Genomic DNA, 20,210 nt, shown 5'->3' on the forward strand with positions numbered 1-20,210 from the left:
ATTGGCTCTATCGTTTAATATCTAATAGCTAAATCTTCAAATAATTTTCTATCTATGATTCCCCCATCTTACTGAATCTGAGAATTAAAGTGCCAGGCAAAAATATCCAAATGCTTGAACTTTTCAATACTTTGAAATGATACAACCACTATCCTAGGTTTTTATTACAAGGATTTGATGTACTAGACAAATAAAAAGAAGAAAATTAAATTTTATCTTAATTTATAAAACAAAATCTAAGAAGTTCAACTTACATTTACCCCTGGTAATCTTAAATAAAAGCTTATAAAACTGATTCCCAAAGAAGTCAAATAATTAATAGGGACATCCTTCTCTAACAACTTAAGAATCAAAAATAATCTTGTCACACATGCAATTTTTCTCTGGACCCTCTGTTCAAGCTGTCATCTAAAAACTGAGAGAATATTTCACAACTACAAGCCTATCAAATCATGGAGTTCTAAAAAACTAAGAAGTACAGATTTATCTGAGAAGCAGGCAAGAGTCATTATAACTGGAGGAGCTACAGAAAATAGAGATCAGGTGATAGATTCAGTTCACAGAACAAATCTTATTCAATCGACTAAAATCTGGTCTTTAAGAAAGAATGCTCACAGGAAAACATTGAGAAGTCCTGCTTAAATGTATCAGAGGGAGTATAGGAAGCATGGCCAACATGTCGAAGAAGAATGTGCTCTGAGCTATTAAACTATTTGTTTGGCATGTATTTTTTGTTTGTCTTATCTTCATGGTATTTATGGTTAGAATTTGACAAAATAAAGAATAAAAGCAAGGAGTAAAAATATCTGCAAAACACTTTGCCTTGCAGGAAACACGGTGTACACATATAACTCAGATTGGAGCTTCTTTTGGGAAAAAAAATGTTTTAATTTATATAAAACATAGATTTAGTGTTGCAGTACACTTAAATTGTCATATATTACAACGTCACTTAGGAAACTTCGCAACTTCTAATTATATGGGTCTCTATTTGATGTTAGCCTAGCACCCTCTTGTGGTAATTTTTTGCAATCACAAGTGAAGCATGCTCCACAGGTGGTAAATTAATTTAGTTCTTTATACTTGCAAATTAAAGAATAAACGACTATCATTTATCTTATTGTCCTTTTATTAATTTTAACAAATTCTTTACAGTTTAATTCCAACAATAAACAAAGGAGCAAAAAAACAACAAAGCTAAAATTGTTTTGATTTATTTAGAAGGGATTACTACAAACAAATAGATTTAAAGATTTAGAAATTAATAATATACCTAAATAATGGGTATTACCATAATAACTTATTCGTAGTATGTTTTGATTTTCATAGATGTCAGTCTTAATAATAACACTGATTACGAGTAAATACATTTCAGCACCAAGGACAGAGACGCCTTTTGCTATCAAAAAACTCATTGTTCTCATGAAGTTCTCGGTATTTTATTTACAGTTTCTGTCCTTAACAACACCTTTCTTAATTATAAGCATATTTTGAGTTGTTATATCTTTAGATTAAAATCGCTTCAGTTTTAAGCTTTGTTTTTGTTTGTTGGGGGGTTTGTTGTTGTTTTTTTTCCTGCCTGTTGGTTTCCTTTGTTTTTTGTGGGTTTTTGTTTTTTGTTTTGTTTTTGTTTTTTGTTTTTTTTACTGCATCACATGTGCTTGTTGCTGTTAAAACGCTCAGCACCGAACGAGGCTCTTGTCCTGAAACCAGAGGGACATCAGGAGCAGGAAGCTGCAGAAGAGGCAGCAGTGGTACACAGCGTTGTGCGACATTTTTTACTCCTACTTTAAAAAAGAAAACGAATTGTTTTTAAAATGTGCGTTTAACGCATTAAAGCTCTTAATCATCGTCGGCTGTGCGCCAACTTTTTGTTCTTTTCATTCAATTTCGCGCGTTTGTTTTTAAGACCCTGCTAATCTAATACTTAACATCTCTGCGGTTTAAATCTCTTCGTTATTTTCTTTCTTTCTCTCTTTTTTTTATTTTATTTTTTTATTGTTTTGGGGGAAAACATGTCTCGGAAGAAGGCAGCTAAAGGAAAAGCAGCAAATAGTAAACATTCAGCAGGCAGCCCCTCCGGGAGAGGCACCGTGAAAGCTGCGAGGAGCAGTCCGAGCATCGTTCAGATGAACGGCGTGGTCCATCCAAGCAGACCCTCCATCAGCAACAGCAACGAGTTTTATGACATCGCTTTCAAGGTGAGATGAAAACAGCAGCGCAGGTCAAGCATATCACTTATTCTGTTGGAATAAAATAATAAAATAATAAAATGGGCGAGGGATAATTTGATAACACTGGGGTACCTTATCCAACCATTTCTACTTGTGCTTTTCCATGACTAAAACCCTATTTACCTCAATTTATCTGTTACACAAAATATTTTCCTCTTTTGATGATGGATTTTTTTTTTTTAGAAGGGTGAACTGCAAGATTTTTTTTTTTCAGAAATGAAGTGTATAAAAATTGTACTCTTCTTAATAAAGGTAGTTTTCTTCTTCAGGTTGCAGACAGTAAGCAGTTGTGCATGTTGTCATGCTCAGCACGCAAATGAGTGGAGAGCTGCCACTTCAAAGATTCACAAACACAGATTTACACCCACAGATTCCCATTGTTTGCCTTTAAAACATTAGGATTTGCCACCTACTTCGTTTTTATGAAGTTGATGTTAAAAGCGAATGTATCTATGTCGCCTTGTTGCCATTTTAACATAAAATACCTATTAAACTTGCAAAAGAAAAACAAATTATTGGAGGCAATGTGTTTTATTCACCACGTAGACCAATATAACTATTTTCCAAAATAATTTATCTGTAATCTTAAACTCAGCACCCTGGAGAAACGTATTTGAAAAATAAAAATAAAAGAATCAACCATTATATTTCTCCCTATGTCAGGGGTCTGCAACACCACTCCTCAAGTGCTACTGTCTGCAACTTTTTGGGTGCATTCCTGATTCAACACAGCTGAATCAAAAGGCTCAATTATCCCCTGGGCATGTCACCACATTTTACAAAGGTTAAAGCATTAATCATTCATTGGATTCAGGTGTGTTGGTGCAGGGGTGCATCCAACAATTGAAGCACAGTGGCAGCCAAATACTGGAGTTGCAGACTCTTGCTGTATGTGTTCTATGTGCAATATTAAGAAAGACTGAGAGTTTTTCTCTTAGGCCATAAATTGTGATCTTGTGTCACCAGAACACATTCTTCTGCAAGTTTGTCATCTGTCTACATGGCATATAAGAAACCAAAACTTGCTGATAGTTACCATTTAAACTGTAGCTCCCTTGACGAATTGGATATGAGAGGTGGTTAAGGCTTTGAATATTGTTTTAAAACTCTTCCTAACTTAATCCCTGTCCTGTCTGCTGTGTTTCTTGGTATTCATAATTCTGTATGTTCCCTTACAGATGTTAAAAGTAGTGCAATCTCTCAGTGCTGAGGTTTTATCAAGATAACATGGTCAATGAATAAACAAACTCATGGAATCATCTTTTTTTTATAACACTAGGCGCACCCCTGATAGCGGGTGTGCACTGCCTCACATATTGTCAGTATAAAATGTGTCACAACTAGACTTGCACTGGTCAATAAGAGATGCACAGAATTTGGCTGATTTTACATGATCAGCAACAAATGGCATCAGCCAGCCATCATAAAAACGATTTTCAAGATCTGGTCGTTTTCTTGAGTTTTTCCCTGAGCAGACACATATTTTCTCCTTCCCTTGGTCCATGTTTGTTTTTGTCACATTGCTCAAAACAGGGGGACGTATAACCTGCACAACAGAGGTAGGTAAGGCAGCGTTCTGGAGCTCAGGAAGTAGCAGCGCAAAATCAGTGTGAGAACACCAGCAGGGAGAGGCAAACAGCTGTGCCCTACTGTGAGGTTAAGGTACCACAGCTGGAGATCGGAGAAGAACAGCGGTATAGGGAGAAGCCTGCTATGCAGACAGTGCACCAGATCGGGGGATAGGCCGGTGCTAGCCTCTAGAGGCTAACTGATGCAGTTGGAAGAAGGACAGTGGGAGACAAGTGCAGTTTGCAAAGAGGACAGAGCGGCATGGACAAGGCAGCAGCTGGCTGTTGTCTGCGCTGGATGTAGAATGAAGAAACAATCCTTCAAGGGCTAAACCAAAACGCCTTCTTTAAAAGCCACTCATGCACTCTTTAGAGCATTCCCCACTTTAGTCTATGTCAACATTACTTTCTCTATCTTCCATTTGAATTAAATAAAGCTCATCTACACTGCGTCCTTTATTCAAGTAAATTCAAGACACTTTCTCATTCACAATTTTTTTATACCTAATAATATAATTTCAATGTAGATCAGACAATAGAGTTGAAGTATGTATGGATTTCATGCTGGGATTGGTGATCAGCAATACTGGGATCGGCAGATACTGATTTTGGTGATCGGCTCTCAAATCCTGATCAGTGCACCTCTAGTCACCACTTGGGTGTTCACCATTAGCTTGTGTAAAATAACTTGCTAATTTTCACTGATTTGACAACCTGTAGCTTTATCTAATATCTAGCACAAAAGAGACTCAGTTCTACAGAGCTAGACTCTGTGACTTCTCAAGGTCATTATTTCCACTGGAAATGCTATCAGGACAATAAGTTGAATACATGTGCAAAACACACTTTTTATATTTAAATAAAAAATATGTAAAATCATGTATGATTTTTCTGCTGCATGTATGGTGTATTATTTTCTAGCTGAAAACTGTATAAGATTCAAAAAGGATAAATGTTGTTCCAAGGTCCTGTAACTCCCCTTGCTAGAATTGCTCTGCTTTTATCACTAATTAAACTTGTTTAATTGAAATAACTGACAGACAAAAGCACAGGTTAAAGCAATAGCAGCAAAACAAAAGGGTGAGATTGTCAGGGCTTCTAAAACTGTGGATCTGCTCACTAACCCTGCTTCTCTGTGTCCCCCTCGCTCTGCTTCTTCTGTCTTTCATCTCCTGTCTGCTTCCTCTCTGGACCCTGGAGCCACTTCAGAGCTCCATATCTTGGTCCCACAGTCCCTTAGCTAACCTGATAACTGTAATCACATAAAACCTTTAATCAAATCACAACTTTGAATTAAACCATGCACGGCTGGTTGTGGCAAAGAAGCTTTGCAATGTATGTTTGTTCTACATGTAAAGACACACTTACAGCACGGATGTGGTCACAGTAGTCACAGATTTATGTGTCTGCTCTTCAATACCAAGCAAAGAAATGCAGAGAAACTGCCACATCTTTATACCACTATGATGGATAGGTCTTCTCTCTTTTCTAGATGTAATTATTTATTATTATTCATGGTCTTAACACTCGGCACTAATCTCCCCATGTTTCCAAATGGATTATTTGGCTTTTTTTTTTTCTCTATGCAGGTTATGCTTGTTGGAGACTCTGGGGTTGGAAAAACCTGTCTGCTGGTCCGTTTCAAAGATGGGGCTTTCCTTGCTGGCAGCTTTATTTCCACTGTGGGAATCGACTTTAGGGTGAGTTTAAATCAATACCCCAAGGAAGCAATCACAAATTCTCCTACAAGCAATACATATCCTTTCATATTTTTCATGTTTAGTACTAATACTGAAACAGGGCCAGTCTCTAATAGGTTTCTTTTTAGAGCCATTCTCCGTCTTCAAATCCCAAGAGTTTTAAGTATGTCCCTGTGTCAGAAGAATGATATTGATTTCTTAAATTAGTTTGACATGTTTTAGTTTTACTGCCAGGGTGATCATGGTGTCTATCCTGCACTAGTTTTGTGGACTTTGATGGGCAATGGGGGAAAAAAAAATTCCACTTTTTAACGAGATAACAAAGGAAACGAGTACATTGTTTCATCTTTTTTTATTTGATTAACAAAATTGCCCAAGGATAGGAATGCTTATTCATACCCAATCAGTAATGATGCATTGCATACATTTAAATATAATTGAAATGCATCATTATTTTAAGTTTACAAGTTGAAATCCATACTTTAGTTGGATTCCTTGATTTATTTTTTAATGTCTTGCAGCAAAATGGAACCCCAAATTCAATTACCTTGGAAATGCCAATAATCAACAAGACAAACAAACAACAAAATGTGTTGCTTATGTTGCGGCCTGTACATTCATTGGGAAGCCTGTTGACAAAACATCTGTCTAGCATACACAAAGGTCAGAATCATGCTCTGCGAAGAACATGTTTGCAATAGTTTTGATTGAAAGTAGGAAGGAAAAAAGTGTGACACAAGCAACATGGCTTACTGCACCCTTTACAGGATTATAAAAAAAATCAAATTCAGAAGTTTAATAGAGATTCGGGATGTGTGTACAGTAGCTGGACTCAGTGTTTTTCAAGCCTTCAGTACAGATGTATTCCTAGTTTTAAGCTCCTTCTGTGTGTCAGAGAGGTCTTACCTGGTTAAGGAGAAATTAAACTAAACTGCTGCTCCATGGTCCTTTTTTCAGCTGAAATTAAGATTTGTATTTCATTAGGAAATCAATGTCCCATATAAGGGACCACAGAAACCAAGCTGCTGGAGGTCCAGTGAGTGGTTCCTACAGTTAACATTGATTTAGGGAACCATTTCATCTGCTGGTGATGGTCCCCTGAGCTTTATCAAGTCCAAGCTACGATCAGCCATCTAGCGGGAAATATCTCAGCACTTTATGCTTCCCCCTGCTGACAAGCTTAATGGAGATGCTGATTCCATTTCACTTATTTCCATTATTTATGAATGAACGACTGATACACTTATTGATCCCACTTTATTGATTGCTGGGGAAATTCAGGTTTTTAGGCTTTCAAGAAACTACCATAAAGACGGCAATAAACAGTCGACAACAATAAGACTATAAAATAAATGATGTATAAGGAAGAAAGAAGCTATATTCAATATATACAGAGAGATAGTTGCATTATTTATGGAAAAACATTTATAAAGATAGCATAAGACCATTGGTATTGCAGTGGCATTTGCAGTGATGAGAGGTAGCAAGGGTAGTAGTAATAACAGGCAGCACAAATATACACTATATTGCCAAAAGTATTTGCTCACCCATCCAAATTATTGGAATCAGGTGTTCCAATCACTTCCATGGCCACAGGTGTATAAATTCAAGCACCTAGGCATGCAGACTGTTTTTACAAACATTTGTGAAAGAATGGGTCGCTCTCAGGAGCTCAGTGAATTCCAGCGTGGAACTGTGATAGGATGCCACCTGTGCAACAAATCCAGTCGTGAAATTTCCTCGCTCCTAAATATTCCACAGTCAACTGTCAGCTGTATTATAAGAAAATGGAAGTGTTTGGGAACGACAGCAACTCAGCCACGAAGTGGTAGGCCACGTAAACTGACGGAGCGGGGTCAGCGGATGCTGACGCGCATAGTGCGAAGAGGTCGCCAACTTTCTGCAGAGTCAATCACTACAGACCTCCAAACTTCATGTGGCCTTCAGATTAGCTCAAGAACAGTGCGCAGAGAGCTTCATGGAATGGGTTTCCATGGTCGAGCAGCTGCATCCAAGCCATACATCACCAAGTGCAATGCAAAGCGTCGGATGCGGTGGTGTAAAGCACGCCGCCACTGGACTCTAGAGCAGTGGAGACGCGTTCTCTGGAGTGACGAATCGCGCTTCTCCATCTGGCAATCTGATGGACGGGTCTGGGTTTGGCGGTTGCCAGGAGAACGGTACTTGTCTGACTGCATTGTGCCAAGTGTAAAGTTTGTTGGAGGGGGGATTATGGTGTGGGGTTGTTTTTCAGGAGCTGGGCTTGGCCCCTTAGTTCCAGTGAAAGGAACTCTGAATGCTTCAGCATCCCAAGACATTTTGGACAATTCCATGCTCCCAACTTTGTGGGAACAGTTTGGAGCTGGCCCCTTCCTCTTCCAACATGACTGTGCACCAGTGCACAAAGCAAGGTCCATAAAGACATGGATGACAGAGTCTGGTGTGGATGAACTTGACTGGCCTGCACAGAGTCCTGACCTCAACCCGATAGAACACCTTTGGGATGAATTAGAGCGGAGACTGAGAGCCAGGCCTTCTCGTCCAACATCAGTGTGCAACCTCACAAATGCGCTTCTGGAAGAATGGTCAAAAATTCCCATAAACACACTCCTAAACCTTGTGGACAGCCTTCCCAGAAGAGTTGAAGCTGTTCTAGCTGCAAAGGGTGGACCGACGTCATATTGAACCCTATGGATTAGGAACGGGATGTCACTTAAGCTCATATGTGAGTCAAGGCAGGTGAGCAAATACTTTTGGCAATATAGTGTATCAGCAGGTTCTTGGTGCTACATAACAGGCTGTAGGTGTTAGTCTGAGCAGTTTCTATGAATGACCTGCACTATCTCTTCTTCCATCTGCATTTTATTTCCTCTATAAATATGTACATACACAATATGCATTCTCAGGAGGTTTTGGTCGCTGTTCAAGGACAGGACACTGACAGCAAATGGTAATTGTTATTGGTTAGCAAAGGACAAGGAGCAGGATTAAATAAGTAGATGTTTCTTCCTACTTGCATTTTTATTCACTGTTTGGCTATTTTGCTTGTTGCTTTTCTTTATTCTAATTATCTCTTTATTGAATTTTGTTTGATTTCTGTTGTTTTTTGTTGCTCATTTCCTAACTAAATATTTCTTAGCATGAGCTAATAACTTTCCATTCAGCCCAAAGAACCAATGCCCATTTAATGTCCAGCGTAAACATACAGTATTCCCTTATTTTTGTTATCATTTGTATTGTATTCTGTAATATTTAGATACCTTAAAATTTTTATTTTCTTTAGCTTTAAGCCACAATTCCTCAAAATAATTGCTAACAAAACAAATTTATTATTTTGTGAAATCCATGAATAAAGTAAATCTGTCATTTATGTATTATTACTATTATTCATTGAGAGACAGTTGTATTGAATTGTATTAACATTGTCCCATGATAATACAATGTGCAGCATATTGGTATCCTAATGCCAAACTCCCTTCTTCTGTGAATTCACTGCCCCCACCTCAGACTGATTTAGATTTACAGATTTATTTGTGCTCTCTTGAAATTCTCTCCAATTTGTAAACATTTTAAATAATCCAATTCAGCTCTGCAGTAGATTTGTAATCTATTTTAGTCTAACTTACGACAACAAAAAAGCAAACTCACAGTGCACAAAAATATACATTTCAACCCCACATTATTCGACTTGCAGCCTGAAAAGTCATCGACTGCAGATAAATTACTCTGAGGGCATTGACCAGCATCTCTGAGTTGCTGTGCATTCAGCAGAAATCCACATGATAGATACCTGTGAACATGACTTCTTGTTTCATGCATTGATCATTCAGTTTTCACTTTTGAAAAGAGAAGAGAAAGAAAAGAAAAGCTAGCACAACTGCCAGGACATGACTGCAGAAAAGTCAGCAGTTTAAATATCAGTTACTGCTCCTCTGCACTCAGACGGTTTACAAATAAAAACCAAATTGCTGAAATATAAGGGAACTTAACTCACAATTGGAGATATAAAACAAAAACAAATTCTGCTTCTAATGTTGGTCCATTTTTGGCCGCTGTGGCTCAGTGGGCATAAGCAGTCATTTGGCAACTGGTTGATAGGGAATTCAATTCCAGCTCGCCACCACATGTCAAAGGGTCTTTGGGCGAAATACTGAACCCCATGTTGCGCACCAATCTGTGAATCAGTCTGCGAATGAACAAATGTAATTCAATAGAAAAACTGTCTGAATGGTTAAAAACTAAAATAACCCATGCAAATGAAATTAGTTTTGTGTAAAATACTTAGAACACATTCATCTGTGATTGAAATAATGCTCTTTATTTATTCATCTTCACACGACTGATCAGGGATTAAAGTTGCAGGGTTTTAAAAGTTTAATAAGACTGAAGGCAAAATAAGCTTTTCTATGCGGTAATCATGCGGTCATTGTTTGTTTAGGTTGAGTTTAACACATAAATTTACTGTTTTGGACCTTCTTATATTAAATGTTATCATAAAAGCTTGGCATATATATATATATATATATATATATATATATATATATATATATATATATATATATATATATATATATATATATATATATATATATATATATATATATATATATATATATATATATATATATAGACATGCATGATTTTATATTTTCTGACTATTCTTTTTTTAGATTGTAATTGCAGTGTGACTATAAACAGATTATGAAGATATGAATTAAACATGTGACAATACCTTTCGAATAAGCTTTCGAAATGAATGCATCATCTCAGCATTTTCCTTAGAAGGGATGCATGTTAGTAGCCAGGTTTACTTGGAGAACTTTACTCTTAAATATGAAAAGAATAACAAAATCTTTTGGTTTTCGCCAAAGACTTGTGTAAAATGCTAAACATTAAGCAGATGTCTATGAGCTAAACTCTCACACTAAGTTAGACGAGAGCTGGGCAAACGATAAGCAGACAGACAGAGAAGGACACAACCATCAGAGATGGTGTGTTTCAGCCAAATGCTATGTTTTGGCCTAAATCACACACAAATCTAGCTAGAATTTTGTTATTTGCAGTAACATTTTGCTTCACAGGTCAAGCAAACTTTGTTTTTTTTGTTTTTTTTTTTAATACAACTGTTGTAGAAACTCCAGATTATTTCACACTATTCCTTTTTTTGATTGGTAACCACTTTGTTTCTGAACCCACAAGACAGCAATCTCCAATGTTCCAGACTTTATCTCTATGCCTATGAGGCTGCAAAACTAGGTTTTGTGCAACCTGCGGCAGGAGGCTCAGAGGCTGGAGGTTCTGGGAGTTATGTCAGAAACCCATAAAACAGAATGCAATGGAGACCAACAAACCCTCCTGCTGAAAAATAAAGGGTGAGAACCGATGGACCCTGGACTCTCTTTAATTACCTGCAGTCTCTCTTCAAGTATTAATAAATTATCATAAATAAATAAATTAAATAAATGTCCTTGTTCAGAATTACTGATCAGTAACTCTTTTATAATAAATTACTTATTCATCAGTTAAAGTGTCAGTCTTGGGATTTCTAAATGAAATTAATTCTACAAAACTTATATTCCTCTGATTCTTTTACACTAAGTATGCAAGTAGAGGTTTCTGATTGCATAAATGATTTACATATCAGATACATTTTTGATACATTTAAAACTAAGAACGTTTCATAAAGAAATGTTACTAAGTAGCCTTAGAAGTTGCTGCTGTGATGCATAATTTCTGAGTCTTTGTTTTTCACTGCATCGGTTTAAAGTCGTAGTATTGCTGTAGAAACAATAGGGGTGTAATGATACTTTGACCAATATTCAATATATCAGTTAAATAACAATTCAGCTTTATTCATGTAAAATCAAAGTTTCACTCAACATCATCATATTTAGGATATGATAGCTCCTGTTAGGGCCGAGCAATAAATCAAATTTATTCAATTATCTGATGTTTTTAAAAATTCACGATTTAAAATTTTGCTAAATCATAAAATCGAGGAAGTCTTTTTTAGTTACGCGTTTGCTTTTGCCGCCTCTTTCCTCCTTCCTCCCGATAGCATGCTGCACTGTTTACTCGCACCATGGCCACTGCCCAATCTGAAGAGTTGGTATCGCAAAAAGGGACTTGTGTTTCGCCAATTATATGTAAGTGGTTCGACGTGTCGATGTGTAGCAGACTACAGTTGTGTGCAAGGTTTGTCAAAATGCTATGAAAACCAAGAATAACAGCCCAACTGACTTGTTTCAGCATCTCTGGCAAAAGCACCCAACAGAATGGGAGCAGCACATGCAGCTTTGGGAGTGCAGGGTCGGTAGCATGTGCAAAGACAAACACAACTACGACAAGAAAACGCAACAAACCCTGGCTGCCTCATTTTCTAAAGAGGTGCTGTATGACAAGTGTAGTGTGTAGTGGAAGCAAATGACCGACGCTGTGACTGTTCATATAGGGATGGACATGGTGATGACTATTTACATAGTAGAGAAGCCTGGCTTCCCAAATATGACCCGCAGAGTCACAAATACATTGCAGTGGTTGAGCTACCAAAACTGTACAATGAAACACAACAAGCGCTCTGTGAAAAGTTAGACTGCTTTGTTTTTTGGAACTACTACAGGCCTTTGGTCCAGTCGATCTCTTCAGCCATACATGAGTTTAACTGCATTATATCAGCGTGAACTGGGCTCTCAACAGATGCTGTTTATAAAGCAACTACTTCCCAGAAGGTCAATACAAGTTATTGACTGTTTGATCAATTGCATATTTCAGCAAATTAAGCTCTTTTTTCTTGAACTTATACTGGGGGGAAATTATTTACTGATAAAAAATGAGCACAATTATTGTTGGGTGAAGATTTGTGCTACTTGCACTAGATTCATGTTATGAACATTTAAGTTTAAATAGTTTTACAATACAATTATTGTTAGTTAAATATTTGTTACTTTGCACAATATATTTTTGAATAAAGTAAACCCATATTAAAATACATTCATATAGTTTTTAATACTTTAATTAATATAAATTAAAATCGTAGTCGTCCAAGATGACAAAAGCAATTGAGATTTTATTTTTTTAGCTATATCGCCCAGCCCTAGCTCCAGTTGTACCATGTCAAAATGTTATAAAGCTGGTGCTTCTCTATAAAAAAAAAAAAAAAGTATATTTTTTATTTAAAAAATCTATCTCTGATACCTTTAACGATGGATATAGAAAATGATTGTGGATTTAAAGGTGATAGCTACAAGTTTGACTCCTCCCGGCCAGTAAGTAGTACACTCTCCCACTCTTGTTTCGCTCTGATCATCAGTCAGTTGCCAGGTCAGCTAATACTAATGCTGATGCAAACCTTTGGTTAGTATTGACTAACGTTTGCTAATGGCTGCATTGGCGTGTTTGTTAATGAAAACATTTAACCTACCGTTTCAAAATAAAAGTGTAATTCTCCTCATGCCTTCTGAGCCCATTTTCTTACTCAAAGACTTGACCAATGTTCACCCCTGTTTGACCTCTTTTTTATTTGTTTTTTAGCTTGTTCCTGTGAAATTTTCTGGAAGTAAAAAGCCAATTTTCCAGCTCCACTGCAGACCTACTAGGGTATGGCAATGGCTTAGCTCCTTCTCACATGACTAACAATTCCTATTGTAGCAAATTCTTTTCCTGCTAACAAGAATAAAATACACTGCTTTAAAAAATAAAAGGAACACTCAAATAAAACATTCTAGATCTGAATGAATGATATACTCACTGTGTACTTTGTTTACACAAACATTATCAATGGAAATCCAATTCTTTTACCAATTTAGGCCTGGATTTAGAGTCACACAGAAAATTAAAGTGGACAAACACTACAGGCTGCGCATTCTCATGATTAGGTGGTCTCCTCCCAAACCTGTTGCAACATGACATTGGTGGATAGATTGAGACAGTATGTCCCAGATGTGCTCAATCAGATTTCGGTCTGGGGAATAGGCGGGCCAGTCCATAGCTTCAATGCCTTCACCTTGTAGGACTTGCTGACACACCCCAGCCACATGAGGTCTAGCATTGTCCTGCATTAGGAGGAACCCAGGACCAACTTCAATCAGCATATGGTCTGGGAAAGGGTCTGAGGTTCTTGGTAACCCATGCCAGTCACGTTACCTCTGGCAAGCACATGGAGAGGTGTGCGGCCCACAAAGGAAATGCCACCCAACACCAATGTTGACTCACTGCAAAACTAGTGGTGTTGAAGGATGCTGCAGGCAGCAGATCGCTCTCCACATGTGAGGCTTTGCATGTCTGTCACAAGTACTCAGTGTGAACCTGCTTTCATCTGTGAAGAGGCAGGGGGCCAGTGGCAAATTTGCCGACCCTGGTGTTCTCTGGCAAATACCAAGCATCCTGCACGGTGTTTGGCTGTGAGCACAACCCTCATCTGTGCACGTCAAGCTCTCATACTATCCTCATTGAGTCGGTTTCTAATCATTTATTGAGAAACATGCACATTTTTGGCCTGTTGGAGGTCATTTTGCAGGGCTTTGGCAGTGCTCCTCCTGCTCCTCCTTACACAAAGACAGACGTAGCGGCCCTAATGCTGGTTTGTTGCCCAGCAGGCTCTGATGTACAGGCCTTTCTGCTGTTAGCACCTCCAGCTTCTTGACGCTGACAGACACAGCAAATTTCTAACCACAGATCGGAATTGATGTGTCATCTTGGATCATGCTACTTTGATTGTAAAAGCATCACCATCATTCAAATGGGACTAAAATATCAGTCAGAAAGCATAGATACTGAGAAGTGGTCTGTGACCCCCACATGCAGAAAAACTCCTTTAATGAGTGTGTCTTGCTAATTGCCAACCATTTCCACCCGTTGGCTATTCCATTTGCACAAAAGCATGTTATTGTCAATCAGTGATGCGTCCTAAGTGAACAGTTTGAGTTCACAGAAGTTTGATTTAGTTGAAGTTATATTGGGTTGTTTTACGTGTTCCTTTTATTTTTTTGAGCAGTGTATATATTTTAGATCTGTCATAATTTATTTAAATATTATTAATATGCCATTTATTTCTCTCTGCAAAATTATTGCTCTTATTCTCCACCACTCTAGATTCTGTGGACATGTTATTTTTCTAAAAAATATTGTTTTGATGAAAAACCTGTAGTTATGACCTTTAACTTTGTGAAAGTTAGTATTTTAGTTTTATATTTTTTCTTAAGCTCTTTTAAGGCCCATTTGCCACCTGTTTCAGTTGAACGTCACTTTCTGAGCCCAGTGGCCCTGAGTGTGGGTTGGATGTGTTTGTAGGTGGATGAGTAGTTGGTTTATTTACTTATGTAACACCTGGCATAACTCACACATTTAGGTCAATTTAAGGACACCAAAAGCCTTCATCGCCTTTCTCTCTCCGCCTGTGACTTTTTAATAATGGGTAGGACAAACTAATATCCCTCCCTGTTTTTTTTTTTTTAGTATTGTGTTTATTCTTTTTGACTTGTTAACTATTTTGAATTTGATATAACATTCCAGCTATTTTATGCTCAGTTTTGGTAAATGGTTGAACTTTTTCTATAGCTTTTTATAGTTTTCTATAAGTGAAAGAGTTCCCACAAAACTCAATAATTAAATGTATTTTCAACCTGCTTTGGTTTCACACAGAAATATACTTTGATTGCATAAATGTAAAATATCACATTTTTCCAGCTGTTACAGGTTGTATTAATAGGTTTTTGCCTGCGGAGTCCAGAGACCAGGGCTTTGACAAAAGCATAACTTGTTTTGTTTTTTTTCCTTTTCTTGGAGAGTCAACAGAGATTGTGAAATGGGAGTTTATTATTATTGTGGAAGACAGTTTTGATTGCCTTTGTTGTTTGAAACAAAACACAATTTGCTTTGCTCTGGGATTTGATTTGGTTCCCACTTCAAAGCTGCAGCAACTTTTATAATTCTGTCCGTTTTTTTATTCTACTTTCCTGTTGTTTTAATCTCAACATGTTATTAGGATCAAAGTTCTTTATCATATTGTTTGTCTTAAACAGAACCAAGTTCAGTTCTCAGTTCATATCAGTTCAGAATGCAATTTTACATTTTAATATGTATTTGTAAAAATAGACTTCTGACCCAATTATGACAGAGGCGACTGCTATGTATCAGCAATATTGTTTATGTATCACAGTAGTATATCAAAGTTCTGTGGCACATTTATGTAAATGTTATGGTATGAATTTAATTTATTGGATGCAAATTGTTCTCTATAGCTGCGTAATGAAAGAAACACTGAGAAAATATTAATATTCTAGATATCATCTTTGGTTTCCTGAGAATGTGTTATTAAATTAACTTTATACATCTCCAAAATTGTAACTATTTGCTGCCTCTGTGACATTTTCTAAACCTGTTGACAAATAAAAGTTCAGTTTCCACAGAAAAAAAAATAAAAATTAGGCCAAAAAACAAAACAACCTGTCCAGGATGAGTGGATGTGGGTCTTGGCAGGAGGGTGAGAACAAAAAACCAGGGTCCAAAATAAAACAACCCACTAAAGGAGAGCCACGACAAAGCTCTAGGTGACTGCGATATAGAAGAGCCTATGGAGGCCAGCGTCTGTGGCGCAGTAACCTGAAGGGCTGGCATCGCAGCAGTAGGAATCCACAAAGAGGAACCGCAGCTTGAGACCCACAAAGAGGAGATGCAGATTGAGACCTACAAAGAGGCGCCACCTTTGAAGACCCACCAAGGGGCGCAGCTGCTGAAGACCCGAGAAGAGGCATTGCTTGTGAAGATCTGTGAAGTGGCGCCGCTGCTGAAGACCCACAAAGCAGCGCAGGTGCTTAAGACCCACGAAGAGGCATTGCTTGTGAAAATTTGCAAATAGGTACCACTTCTACAGACCCATGAAGAGGAATTGGAGGTGAGGGATGCCTACAGAGAGGCCTTGGACCCCAGGAAAACCAACTGAGGCCCATTGAAGATGAGTAACACCCACAGAGAGGCCTTGGAGATGAGGAACGCCCATGCAGGGGCCTTGGAATGAGCATTGAGCTCTGACTCAAGGAAAGGTCTGATATAGAGCAGCAGTGTCATAGGATGGAAAACTCAGGGGTCTCAGGGTGGCACAAAGCAAGTTCAGGTTTCTCTGGACAGCACGGTGGGGGCTCAGGGGGCTTTGGACATCAAATAGCGGGCTCACTAAGAAGATCTGACTCTGGATGGATTTTACCAAGAGGATCTGACTGGAGAGGAAGCCCTAAGAGGATCTGACTCTGAAGAGGAGTCACCAAGGAGCCCTAACTCTGGGGCGGATCATTAGGAGACTCTAATTCTCAGAAGGGCCCACTAAAAAGGCTCTAGCTCTGGGACTGGCCAACTAAAGGGCCTTGGCTCGGTGACTGGACCCTTAAAGGGTTCTGGCTCTGGAATGGCTGGCTGACAGGGAGCTTGTAGCTCTGGAATGGTTGAAAAGGGTAATTAGTATATTCTGTCTTGCAACTACCAAGCATCATAAATTAGACTACACTAAAAAATTTTAGTTGACTGCCATACAAATAGCTCTGATTTCGTATACTGAACATAAATGTCCATATTTAATCAGATGTTTCACCATTAATGGGAAAACTATAAGCTACACAACGTGCTTAAATTAGTATATTGTTTTTGTTTTCGGTTGCCAAAATTGACAAAGCAGAGACAGTAAGATGTTTTATCGCATACCTGCTGCCACTGCTAGACAAAAAGTACTACAGTAGCTGGTTAAAAGCAGAGCCTTTTTTTCAGACTGTTAAATTCTGCTACTAACTGCAACTGCAAGAATGATTGAATCTACCAATCCATATCAGGGTCAATGTTTCATTTATTTTTTGGACAAATCTAATAAGTGCCCTCATACTTAAATCCTTTAGACAGTTATTATTTCAAATGTCAATAATAATTTATCTCTCTAGAAAGAGAATGCAGTTCTAATGTAAATGAGTTGATTCAGCTTGTAACAAGTGATTTAATTAAATATAGCCTACTTAAATTTCCTAGTTTATTAGTTGAACCATGTTAAATGTATTAGTTTTGTTTCATTTAATTTAAGTACTTGTTACCAATCGAAGCAACTCATCAGTGAAGCTGAAATTTTCATATGAAGAGTGCATTGCTAGATTTTGTGAGATGATGGTGAGATCATTGTTTGATATACAGTACCATTTTAAAAGGATACTCCTCTTTTTTGCATCCTTCCTTGTTACTTTCTAATGTAACTCTTCCAGTATGCTTTTATTTATGAGTTATTATCCAAACTAAAGCTGAAAACGTTCACAGTTCTGTTCCAGTTTATTTTTACCACACTGAGGTTTAGTTTATGTATAATTTTCCAAAACGACTTAATTCTGATGTAACATCTTAATCTCATGGATTGTGATATCTAACAAGATATTTTGTAATGTCCTACATTTTGCAACAAAATATTTCAGCCTTGTTTCACAAAATGATACATTTCCCACCTTAACATGGCCATACCTGCTGTATGGCACTGAAGGGTATGATAAATAAACAAGTCTAGAAAATAGATACAGAATTGAATTGTTAATTATCTGAATTAATAAATCTTTTTCGATGTCAAGGTAAAGATTTAAAATCTAACTACATTTCTGTTCCTCTTGTAACTCTTTCTTCCATCTGTACTTCTTTTCCTCAATTTCAATCCAATCTCTTTTTGCATGCAACCTCAGTGCCTATCTTCTTTGTCCTTCTGCTTTGTGACTAGAAAATCAATCTTGGAGAACATCCTTACTTCTAAAATGTCCTTGAAGTATAGAGTTAAAGTGGTTAACTGGCTTTGAAAATACAAGCGACAGTGCAAAGGCATATTACTTTAAAAGGATACACACACACACACACACAGACACACACAGACACACACACATATATATATATATATATATATATATATATATATATATATATATATATATATATATATATATATATATATATATATATATATATATATATATATATATATATATATATATATATATAATTGGAGCACTGGGGGCTGTGACCCCCAAACTGGGAGAGTGGCTACAGCAGATTCCAGGTAAAACATCAGAGGTCTCTGTCCAGAAGAGCGCAGTCCTAGGAACAGCTAAGATACTGCGCAGAACCCTCAAACTCCCAGGCCTCTGGTAGAGGACCCGAGCTTGAGGATGACACATACCACCCCACGAGGGGTAAGAAAACAGTTTTGTTTTTTTTATATATATATATATATATATATATATATATATATATATATATATATATATATATATATATATATATATATATATATATATATATATATATATATATATAGTGTTGTAAAATGATGCATAAATATGTATTACTTGATGTATATATGTAATAACTTTTTGGTTCATAGACAGCTTTCTTAAAATTCAGCAGGCTCTAGAAAAATGATATGCGTTGTTGTGCAGAACACAATAAGCCATATTTTATTCATTAAGGTTGAAATCCGACTTTTAATGCTAAATATCTGTACCTTGGATTCTGTTTTTTTTTTTTCAGTTTTTGTAAAAAACTCAACATCACCGAGAATAAATAGAAACCTGTCCCCTTGTCAGCTGCTTCTGAGCCACTTAACATTTAAAATTGCATTTTAAGGTCCTCATCCATTAGATTTGCATAATAATAGATAATAACATGCCAATGCCAAACCAAGGACAATTACCTTAAAAAATTAAATGTGTAAAAAAAGAAGCCTAAAAAATGGATTAATAATTTCCCACCCGAGGTAGAATTATTTAAGTTTTCTCCCATAAACAAAACCTTAAAACTAAGGACTTTTGCTGCATAACAAATCCTCCTCAGATATTTGGAGATTTACATGGAGTGCTATAGCTTCAAGTGGCCTAAAAAAAGTCTCCGGCAGTTTAAGGAGAGATGAATCACATCGAACACAGTAACTGATGTAATTATGGTACCAAAACAACTATTCTCAGGATGGCTTACCTTTGCCGCAGATGCACTCAGTAATATCCATGAAACGTAGTCAGCAGCATTTTATTCTTGAATGTGCTAAACTGTCGTGGTTTACAGAAAATAAAGGTGATGATGAAATATATTTGAGTCTCCATACAAGATTAATTGTCTCTTGTCAAAAACCTGGTTGCCTGACGCTGACCCTGCATATCCCCATCATAATTACAATAGGGTAATTTTAGACTACACTGCAGTCTGACTTGTTCGTATATAATTTTATATTCATTTTGGCTGCACTTAGTATGTATGTGGGGGTTGTGAATATAAATAAGTGAACCACTAAAACTTCTCATACTGTTCTCTAAAATCTGATCAAGTCTATCATGCAGACTGATAAATTACATTTAACTCTACTGGGGAAACTAATTATAACAGGGACTGTGCAATGGGGTGAAGGAGTGCCTTGTTGCCTGCAGATAAGCCCAATCATGGAGACAAATGCATGGGCTTTCCTCTTCCATTACGCCCCCTAACTAGAAAACAGTAATGCCACTGATGTCACTCTCCTGCGCTGTTTTGAATTGCGAATTCAAAAAGATTTATGGAACACTTTTTGTGGTGACGGGCATGAAAACTATACAGCAAATTGCTTGTAGTTTTCTCTTTATTTATGTCTCACAATTAGCAGTCTTGATCACTTTATTATAGAACACCTTTTGAAAATATGCCAAATGTTGACTTATCAAACTTTTGGATTAAGT

General features: G+C 37.2%; 1 protein-coding gene across 1 annotated transcript in view; it reads left to right on the forward strand.

Moving 5' to 3' along the window:
• The first annotated feature begins 1,676 nt into the window (after positions 1–1,676).
• LOC119773199 (ras-related protein Rab-26-like) overlaps positions 1,677–20,210 on the forward strand; it is a 68,891-nt gene continuing 50,357 nt past the window's right edge. Inside the window, exons 1-2 of the mRNA XM_038270085.1 lie at positions 1,677–2,201; positions 5,392–5,502. Of these exons, the coding sequence (XP_038126013.1) occupies positions 2,016–2,201; positions 5,392–5,502 (297 nt within the window). The 5' untranslated portion in view covers positions 1,677–2,015. The remainder of the gene's footprint in view (positions 2,202–5,391; positions 5,503–20,210) is intronic.

This window comes from Cyprinodon tularosa, unplaced genomic scaffold (genome assembly GCF_016077235.1).
Source record: "Cyprinodon tularosa strain WSP-4 unplaced genomic scaffold, ASM1607723v1 ctg75, whole genome shotgun sequence".
Lineage (NCBI taxonomy): Eukaryota > Metazoa > Chordata > Actinopteri > Cyprinodontiformes > Cyprinodontidae > Cyprinodon > Cyprinodon tularosa.